A 10,973-nucleotide genomic window follows, 5' to 3' on the forward strand; every position below is an offset into this window, starting at 1 on the left:
TGATGATCTCAAAAACTTGTAAATGCGACATAAAATCAGGAAAGATACTTGCTTTAAGTTGAGGTTTTGTGCAGAAAATAAATATCAGAATTCACAACTTCATTGCATTCGTAATGCTGAAAGTACTGCAGTGATGAGCGGATCAATCAGTCAGCCAGTTGGCACACAAGTAATTTGCAATATCTATGAGTTTTCTCATTTATTCAAATCTTTTTTTTTTTTTTTTAATGAATAATGCCAAACATTTCCACTCTTGGCTTGTCAAATGGCAAGAAAAGGACCTGTGCTCTAGTTTTGTAGCATTTGACTGAATCTGAGCAGAGAATATAGCCCTCTGCACAACTGTCAGCAGTCACTTCATCAATAAACACTGGTGATGTGGTTCTACTGGCAGCCATATATGCCCCTGCCATAACATATGTTTGACAGATGATGTGGTATGTTTCAGATCAAGAGCTGTTTCTCATCTTTCCAATACATTTCTATTCCCATCATTCTGCTACATGATAATCTCATAAGTCCAAAGAGTGTTTTTGTTTGGTTTTTTTTTTTTTAGAAGTCTGCAAGAACTTTTGCATGTTTTCTGACAAAGTTAATCCGGCCTTCCTGGTCCTGAGTGTACTTTGACAATGATACGCCCACCTCCTCAAGAGTTTTCCAGACTTGGTTAGATGTGAAGAATTTTTTCTGAAGCGCAGAAAAACAAAACCTCTGTGATCACCCCCTTCAGTAGTCTTCCTGGCCTTTTGGTGTTGCTGAGCTGGACAGTGCATTCCTTCCCCAAAGGTTTTGTTCTTTCTGAAAGTTTTTTGTTTGATTGTTTTGTCAGCCTAATGCCCTCTTTCACTTGGACCTAACAGTGAGAGTTCCAATTAACAACTACTAAATGCAAGGTCATCACAGATCAGCTTAGTCATGTAATAAAGAGGGAACAGGCCTCACCTGGTCATCAAACTGCTTGTCAACAGTCTAATTATTTTTAAAACTATTTAAAAGGGGGGCTACATATACAAATGGCTGCAATTCAAAATCAGCTAATACTCTACTTTTGTTAAAACATTTAAAATAAAGTCTGCACTAGTCACATTGCAGCCATTTGATTTGATATTCACTGGGGTGGTGCACAAAGGTAAAACTACAAAAATTGTGCTGTTGTCCAAATGCTTGTACGCAAGTATTTGGAATCCACCTTTTTACACATTATTCTATCCATTTAAATACTTAATATACCTAGCAGCAATTTAGAATGGCCAGTTAGACTAACACGAATGAAAACGTAACCTTTTGATCCACCATGAAACGTTCAAAGTTGTTAAGTTCATAAATCCAACACCACAAATGATCGTTTATATATGTATATAATATATATATATATATATACTCCATTGTTACTCTTTATTACAGAAGTGAAGCACAAAACTGTAGAAAAACCTAAACACAAAACAGCTGCAAGTCTCCAAAAGCAACAGTAATGCAACCAATGTTGATACAAATATTCATTATTGCAGTGAGAGCACAGGAATACTAAAAAGATCAAACTCTTGTTTACTAACAAAATCGGTACAAAAATCAAGAATACAAACACTTCCATGTACACAAGTCTATAAGCATTCCTGTGAAACTTTCAGAAAGTCTTTCTCACAAGAAATTAAGAGCACTATTATCAATACAGAATTTCCGCAAAGAATTTAACATCACAATGCAGCTTGCATTAATCATTTAGTGGAAAACAAAGTCCATTAGTCCATGTGGAGTTCTGTCTGTCAGTCTCCCAAACAGCAATAATAATTTATGACAAAGTTCTAAACTATCAAGCCGAAGCAGAAGTATATACTTGTACAAGAATACATTTGTAAAACAACTGGAATACAATCAAAACACAATCATTACTTTTCCAAGAAATCTTCAGGAAGCAGGAACACTCTGTGACCGTTCGTAGAATCAAAGATTTGCCGTCTCGTTGCTTTCCCTCCCGTTGATGTCGCCACCTTGAAATGCCTGAGTCAGGTGGTCTGAAGCTGTTGTGCTTTCACGTAAAATAACAAAATAGTTTTGTAAAGTTGCATAAGGCCATCGAAGCGCTGTAAAGCTCACTTAATCGTCCAATGTGTTCAATTGCAAAAAATTCTATCAGTGTATTTACACAACACTGGTGCCGTACTCAGCTGGCAGATTGGAGCGATTCAGACACTGTGACAACGTTTCATATAAGCAAACTACTTTTAGAGGTTTTCATTTATTGTTTCATCAAAACCGTAAATTATATGATTATACTGCAGTGCATTTGATGTGAAAGCTTCTGAAAGCTTGCTCGCAGGAAATATTTAATATTATTATAAACCAAATACTGCAAGGATGTCTCGTATTTAGGACTTTATGAGATCAACCCAGCCCACTGTTTTTCAGTGACAGCCTGCATGGCTACTAGTGCACTGGTCTGAGCACCTTTTTCCACATAATTTAGCGACGTTATAAGTCATTTAACTTCAGAAAATAAATATTTTTTTCTGTAATCTTCCGGTTGATTGCATTGTTTCACAGCAGGCTAATCATTAGGAAGATACTGTGTTTGTGGGTACTGAATGAAGACTGTATGTGGTATAGCTTTCTCATACAGACTGTCTCACTGAATTTTTCCATGAAATCAGTTGATGCGAACGCAATATGAGCCTCAAATGTAAGAACAAATGAGTGCTACGCATGAAAAAATAAATTATAGATGCTTTTTGTTGTCACTTTTACTCCTGCAGCCTAAAATCTCTGTTAGGGAAACATACTGATCCAGAGTAATCACTGAGGATTATTTTGTCCTACCAGAATCAAAAAAGTGCATATTGAATACATTGTTGAGGCCACCAATAAAATCTTAAGGGATGTCAATCACATGTTTGTACAAAAAGCGAAAGCTCTCATCTTTAAATGAACCGCAGCCTCCAAAATTTTAAAGCACTTTTTCCACCACACTCGGAGAGAACAACGTAAACACTTGTCCCGCCTTTTGCTCTACCTTCAAGTCAAAAGCATTTAGGGGTGCAACTCTTTACCTTGTTTCTTAAAACGACTAGATAGGTAAATACAACTAGACAACTAAAAGAGGTCTGAAACAGATAAATTCATATAGATCATTTTGCAAGAAAAAAAAATTATAGTCATCTCTTCTCACAGAGGAATCTAGCACTTGATTGCACATTCACGTTTACGCGTCTAAATAAACATGGCCACTTCAATATATGACATTGGAGGCAAGCGAATAAGCTATACATTCAAAGTCTTTTGTTTGTAGGCTGAGGTGTGTTTATTCCTATAGTAAGTATTGTCTCCCGAGAAAAAAACTCACTGCTATCGGCCATCTGATGCTTACATGTGACTGTGACTCTGCTCGTGGCTCCACAGACTGAACGCCGTCTTGAAGGTCCTGTGGCAGAGTTTGCACATGTACTGCCTCTTAAATGTCAGGGCAGAGAGAGACGGTGCATGGTAAAAGAGTGTCTCCGATTCCTGAGGGCCCCCTGGATTCTCCATGCTGTTTGACCTTGACAGGGGGCTTTGGCTGCTGGTTTGCCGTTCCAGTTCGGGCCTCTTGGTCTTGCTTACCAATGAGCTGCAGGGATCTGGGCTGCTGGACTCGTCGGTCCCTGCGGTTGCTGCAGCAGCAGCAGCAGCAGCAGCAGCAGCAGGGACCGGTGCTGCCTGAGTAGATATGAGCACAGAGGCCTGTGGGGAGGGACGTTCTGAAGGGGTAAGTGGAGGGGAAGGGCTCAGAGGTGAGGGGTTTCTGTCGATCTCTTTGGCTCCGGGTTCGTTAGCAGTCGACATGTGAGACTGGAAGTGGCTCCAAAGGCGGAAGTTGGTCCTGAAGGCTTTGTTGCAGATGTGACAGATGAATGGTTTGATGTGGCATAGCAGCTCCTGGTGTCGTTCCAAGTCTTTGCGAGAGCTGAAAAGATTTCCGCATTTCTCGCACGGCCACACACCGGGTTCTTCGGAGCCACTTTTGGCAGCATCGGGGTTGTCCCGCTCACTCACAGCCTCCTCTAACGGCTCTTCCTTCACTACCAGCTTGCCATGGTGGCCCATGCTCAGGTCTTCAGGCACATAGGATGAGGAGTCTTCAGAGTCATACATAGGTGGACCTGAGGAATCACTGTAACTGATGTTCTCTCTTGTGCTCTCGCTTGTTAGAGGCTCATCACTGTAATGCTCCTCCTTGAGCATTTCAGACTCCTCTTCATTGTTCTCTTGTTGCTTCAGGAGAATGTGATCTTTAACAGTCATCATATTGTGGTTGTGCACCTCCACCTGATGGCGCCAAATGCTGAAGGAGGATTTGAAGGTGCGCATGCATTCCAGGCATGTCAGTTTCTTGTACTTACAATGTGCCTCGTGGTCTTTCTTGACAACTGGACTTGAGAATCTCAGGCCACAATAGGGGCACACGGTTGCATGGCGACAGCCTCTCTCGTGGTCACCCTGTTCCAAGAGCGATGACAGCTTCATATTGCAAAGTCTACAGGAGTAAACACCGGTGTCAGGGTTCTTCTGTTGAATGATCTCATCCTGTTCCTGGTAGAGGATGCTCTCCCTCGCTGTGTCCTGGTCAGCTTTTTCAGCAGGATGTGTCCTTAAATGCTGCCTGTACTGAGACTGGAACACAAATGCCTTGCCACAGTATGGGCATATGTAGCTGGGCCTCGATCTCTTTTTTGTAATTGCAGGAGACTGCAAACCTTGCTTATTCCTCTTTAACTTCCAAAGCAAAGCTTTCTTTATTTCTCTCTCTCTCACAATATCTATTAGCTTCTTTTGAAATTTCTCATCAAGAACAGAGGAGCTGGCGGACGATGCTGGGTTTTGTACTACACCATGCTGAGTTTGGCAGTGCGTCCACACTTTGAAGTTGGTATGGAAGCGCTTGTGGCAGATGTCGCAAGCATACGGCTTTTCCGGATTGTGATACATATTTACATGACGATGAAGTCCAGCACCTGACCGGAAAACCTTTAAACAATTCCAGCATTTGAAAATCTTGTTCTGAGGTGACTCCTCGCTGTCCTCATTAGGGTCACCGCTGGCATGCTGAGGTACCGCTTTTGACATATTCATGTTAACTGAGAGAGCATGCTCTTTAAATAGTTTGCTCTTCTTTAATGGGTACCGTCTGTTGTCTGGCCTGTCCCTTCTTTTCCCCACAGGATTTAACACTTCCCTGGGACCTTGATCATAATTAGTTTGAAAGTCTTTGAGACTGACTGGCAAAGAATCACCAACTGTGATGCGTACGATGTCCATGGGGTCAGCAAGTGGACTGCTGGGCTCAGCTTTCACACTCACCTCTCCTTCTACCTGAGTTTCTCCATCATACCTGCCGGTATACTTTGACCTGAGAACCAGAGGAGACGTTCTTTTTGAGTCGCCGTTGTGGGCAGATGTTTCTGGCACAGACGTCTTCAGTGCCATCTGTACAACTGACTGGTCTCGATTTTGCAGCTCCTTGAGCTCCAGCGTGGGGGAGAAGACTGGAACTGGGCTATCCATGGATAATGACCTCCTGAGTAGGCTTTTTATGAGTGGCCCACTCCTGTCAATGGTCTGGCTTGGCTCACTAGCCTGACCCTGAAAGGGCACTTTGGTATTGTAGCGGGACTCCTGCTCCTCATTCTCCTCTTTATTGTCCTGGTCAGGGCCAGACGGCAGCCTGATGTGCTGCACTTCAGCATCACTGAAAGACACTGATGATGTCAGCTGGGGTCTCACGGGTGTGAAGTGTGATGAATTCCCTTTCAATATGGAGGCATACGTCCTCTCCAAAGCTTCACCCCGGTCAGGGGACTTCCTGCTGGACTCAGAGTTTCTGACCGATTCATATGAGTTGTGTTCCGATGGAGGCCGAGTGGACCCATGAGCAGAGTGGGGAGATGTCGATCTCTCAGATGTTTTTCTCGGATAACTTGGGCGAGAGGGATGGGCCGTGTCATTCCGGACCCGACGCACAATGACGCTCCTTGTGTGGACATCATTCTCATCCCCCTCTGAGAACGAAAGCCTTTTTCTAGACACACAGTAGGATGCATGTGGCCTTGTTGACACAATGTTGGTGAGGAAAGGGATTCCGAGGCTGTATCCCAGCTCTTGAATGGCTGCCAGGCTGCCTTTGTCCACAAAGAGTGAGGAGGAGTAAATGTAATTCAAAACGATCTCAAAGGCGTCCGGCTCACAGAAGTCCAGGTTTACAACTGTCAGCGAGTCTGTGTCCATTCGTGAGAAAAGGGACTGGAAATACTCACTGCTGGCAGCCAGAACACTCTTATGGGCCTGGTACCTTTGGTCTCCCACAACCAGGACCACATCACACGCTTGTCCCCGCAGACGCTGCTCATTCAGAGCCCCCAGCAATGACAGGGCGTGGGAGGGGTTACTGTAATGCACTAGGCTCTCCATGGCTGAAAGACGAGAAAAAAAGATTATATTATAAAAAGATTACATTTTATTTATATATATATATATATATACATATATATATATACACGTATATATATATATACATATACATATACATATATATATACATATATACATATATATATATATATATATATATATATATATATATATATATATATATATATATATATATATATATATATATATATATATATATATATATATATATATATATATATATATATATATATACACACACACACACACACACACACACACACACACACACACACACACACATATTTATTCTTGAGCTTGATATATGCATTTTTAGATGTTTCAGAATTCTTGGACATGGATGCATGAACAGGAATAAGCATCTACTAAAAAAAGCTGAGGGAAATTTGGGGCTTCTGTGAACTATATGTATAATTGTGTGTGGTGTTCTTGTCAGTTCTCTGTGATCAGTTTAATATGACACCAAGTACAAATTCATAGTCTCTAAATCAGGGGTGGGGAACTCCAGTGTCCTGCAGGTTTTAGATCTCACCCTGGGTCAACACACCTGAATTAAATGATTAGTTCATTACCAGGAATCTGGAGAACTTCAAGACATGTTGAGGAGGTAATTTAGCCATTTAAATCAGCTGTTTTGGACCAAGGACAAAAACCTGCAGGACACCGGCCCTTGAGGCCCGGAGTTCCCACATCCCTGCTCTGAATAGTAAAAATACATTGTTTCACTAATGAATAAAGGAATCTCAGTATGTGTTCTTCACATTCTTACATCATCGAATCCACTTCAAACTTGACACTGGATTTCCTGCACAGACACACACACACACACACACACACACTAGCTGCTACCTGATGGTAAACAGAGGGAACATCTCTTAATTGACATTTAGGAGATGTTTCTTAAATTTATGATTACTTTAGTTAAGACACTGCAGTATTCCTGAAGCCTTTTGTCTGTTCTCCCCCTCAAAGTGAGCGATTATGTAATCAGTTCTGTTTGTTTGTCTGTCTATTAGCCATCCAGCATCCACCGTTTTCAAGATATCCCATGCAAATTTTGTCTGATGGTAGACACCCATAAAAGCTCCAGCTCATTTAATTTAGGTGAAAATCAGGTGAAGGTCACACCAAATATGAAAACCAGTAAAATCTGTTTTTTAATCGGAGTTTTCTATGGATCGTATTCAAACTTCACAACAATATACTAGACCTTGGGGGACGTGAGCAGCAAGTTTGGGTAAGCATTTGACTTTGACCTTCAAGAAATCTTTCAACCATAATATATCATATGAAAGGGCATCGAGAAAGCTGTACAACACATTTTTTATTTTTTCAATACAACGCCCTACCACACACTGCATGAATATATATTAAAATCTCAAGTTTTTACAGCTTAAAGAAGCTAAAGATTTCAGCTAGTTCTGCTCCAATCATATGGGTAAAGATAATAAAGTATGTAGTCCTTCAAGGTCATATGTCAAAGGTCAGGGTCACACAAATTAGGAAAAAGCTTTGGTTTCCATCAGATCGGCTTCAAACTCTGAAGCATTAGTCCCTGTTTGTTTGAGCCCTTTAAAACATTATACGAGTTCACACTGAGACAAAAAGATTAATATACTACACCAGATCTCCATATTAACAACGCTGACATCAGCATGTTGCAACAAAAACATTATGAATAATCCAAGTTTTAGTGTAGCCATTGGCCTTGGAGGGGAGTTGTGCTCTCTGATCGTTCATGTTATGCTGCAACCATAACCGTTCAAAGGAAGTAGTAACACAATACAATAATTGCTAAGAACTACAGCTGCAGCCATTATTCATTATTAAGCAAATTGGCAATCCAATAACTGCAAACATGCCAAACATAACAAAGCTCCTGTTTATCATGAGTGAAGTTTTCACGCTCATCTGTTTTCTGTATTACTGGAAACAGCATAGCTCTCACTTTTCAGATGCTCATCTGATAAAAACACAAGGCAGGATTATGTTGTCTAAAATACAGTAACAAGATTTATTTTACTTACATTTTATTTATCCAAACAACCTATCGATTTTATTATGGGCTATAAATATTCATGCCTTGCAGACTGCTGTAGAAGTAAAGAAAAAAAAAATGGTTAAACTAGGTATCGTGTTTAACAGAACGGGGTTTACAACTACATGTGCGTGTGGTTTTTTTGTCTTGCTGTTGTTTGTGATGATCACTAGAGGTCAAAGTTGAGCCTTTTAAAATACAAAATGGTGTAAAGGAAATCTCCACAGAATTTATGGGAATTACATCATGTTATCAGTCTGAAGGTATGAAAAATGGAGTTCTGTCAAGTTGCCCTCAACCACACAGGGCACTGCAGGAAGTTTAAAAGGTTTCAACTACAAGTTTTCCACCATGCAATGTCTGCCTTGAGCCACCTTCACTTAACCATTAAACATCAAAATTTATTTCTATGGCAGAAAAATGTAACTATCAGAGAAAAGCACTCTTGGTATTTCAGGAGGGAACTTTATTTGATGAATCTAGCCTACTGTTTATACTGTCAGCTAAAAGATTCATCAAACATGGGACAGTCCCCTTTAGCATTTGTATGCTTAACAGCCGAGCTTAAACGCTATTGTGCTGACTACTTCCATGTCACCCTTTGTAAGATGACCAAGTATACTGGCGCTGTAACTGAAACTAAAGCAGTTTAGAAAGCACACCAAGTTATAAAGTATTGACTTGAACAAAGTTTTCTTGCACTAAATATTGGGTTTATGATGTGTTTTTCATCATTTTTATTATAAATCCAATTTATTTTGTAGATTGGAAAACTGTTGAAGTCTCTGAGAAATGTAGAATTCATGTAAGAAACTGCATAATATCGATACACCTACATTGGTCAGTGGTAAGACGACAATAATACTACTGAACAGCACTGCACTGTTACAAGAACAAACCCCATCTGACGCACAGTAATAGTTGTGTGATTAACATAGTCAAAAACAGGGATTGCAAAGCATTGTACACATGCATGCATGCATTTCATTTTCCTGAAAACGGTGCACCCTGGATGTCACGGCGTTTATTTTGAAAATTGTAACCGGAAGCTGCGTTACTTACGTCGGCTACTTTGACACTTGCTAAATATATTTATGGGCAGAACCCCCATTCATTCATCAAAAAACTAAAGATTGCCTAGTGGACTCTGGGTGAAAATGTGTGCTCCGTGTTAGGAGAAACAAGGGAATGTTGGGTCGTGTCATGGTTTCCCAGAGGAAGCCGAGTGAAGCTTCGGGCATTAGATCATCCATGAGACGTGGCTCTATAAGAACTTCTCCGACTGATATGCTGCTTTCACTTCACAACGCATTCGTACATTTCTTTTTTTGTTTAGCTTCAGACAAAACCGAGGGTGCAACGCTTGGTCTCGAGCAGCTAACACCAAATAAAGAGGGGGGAAAGTTGAGCGCGTTTCAATGGACTGCACCGCGCTAATCCAGAAATGAAAGTCGGCGCGGACAGAGACGCCGTTTTAGCGTGTAAGGAGTCAGTTACAAAAGCTATCCCCGGTGGAAGTCATGGGTTTGGGGTTTGTTTAGTTCTTTCCCACCCACCCCCCCAAAAACACAAGAAAAACACTGCTCCACACCGGCCTGACACTGGAGCTGCTGCTGGCTGCAAAACAGGTTGTAGCTGGTCAGGTTTTCACAGCGACACAATCCCCCCTTCGAGTTACGTCAGGGAGGAAAGGGAAAAAGCTTCTCCTTAACAGCTCTCAGCAAGTATGTCTGCGCCTCCCTGCTCGTTTTACTGAACGGTAACTTCGTTAGGCTGGCTACACTTACCCTGCCCGTCGTGAGTACGGTCTTTCCTCCACGTAGCCGGGACTTTGTTCAGTGTTGTGTAGATTTCTCCGCGCTGGTCGTGATTCCATCCATCTTGAATTTGACGTCATCCCACACCAGGGATGAGGTCATCGCAGAGAGCGCTCGTCACGTGCACCGTGCACTGATAGGCTGGTCAAAGAGCAAGGGGCGGTGCAAACGGAAGACTCGAAACTGAGGCTAATTTAAAGGGATATGTCATATTTTTCGTTTGATCTTTTTTTAAAAATAAGATTTTGTTAAAGTCGGTAAAGGCTAACCAGCATTTTCCTGCACATTGTAAGTCACTGCACACTTCAGTTGCGTATAGTTTAAATGAGATTCACTGAGTTTGCTGCTGTGGTTGTGTTCTGCTTGTGTGAAGTCACATGTGTTACAGTAAACCTGACCAAGTGTGGAAACTTTTAACACCAAGTAGGAAGTAAGTACTCTCCTTATTTTTGTTTCTTTCTTCTTTTTTTTTTTTAGTTTTGGTCTGATTATTTTAAAGAGTACTTTTTACTTTACAATGCCATGCAGTGGACTTAAATGTTATTAATGCGACTACAGAAGACACTACTTTGATGCCCATCTAGCCCCAGTGAAACTAATTATATCCATGACTACAAAAAAAGTCACTGCAGCACAGCAGTGCATTTGTGTCATCACTT

The 10,973-nt window shown here is 41.2% G+C and overlaps 1 protein-coding gene across 1 annotated transcript; it reads right to left on the reverse strand.

Moving 5' to 3' along the window:
• Nucleotides 1–1,381: 1,381 nt before the first annotated feature.
• zbtb21 (zinc finger and BTB domain containing 21) lies at nt 1,382–10,434 on the reverse strand. The gene is made up of 2 exons (XM_031740221.2): nt 10,285–10,434; nt 1,382–6,440 (listed from the first exon to the last, which is right to left on the reverse strand). The coding sequence occupies exon 2, from the start codon at nt 6,436–6,438 to the stop codon at nt 3,358–3,360; it is 3,081 nt and encodes a 1,026-aa protein (XP_031596081.1). The 5' UTR covers nt 6,439–6,440; nt 10,285–10,434; the 3' UTR covers nt 1,382–3,357.
• Nucleotides 10,435–10,973: the final 539 nt, after the last annotated feature.

This window comes from Oreochromis aureus, linkage group 10, assembly GCF_013358895.1.
Source record: "Oreochromis aureus strain Israel breed Guangdong linkage group 10, ZZ_aureus, whole genome shotgun sequence".
In the NCBI taxonomy this organism is placed as follows: Eukaryota; Metazoa; Chordata; class Actinopteri; order Cichliformes; family Cichlidae; genus Oreochromis; species Oreochromis aureus.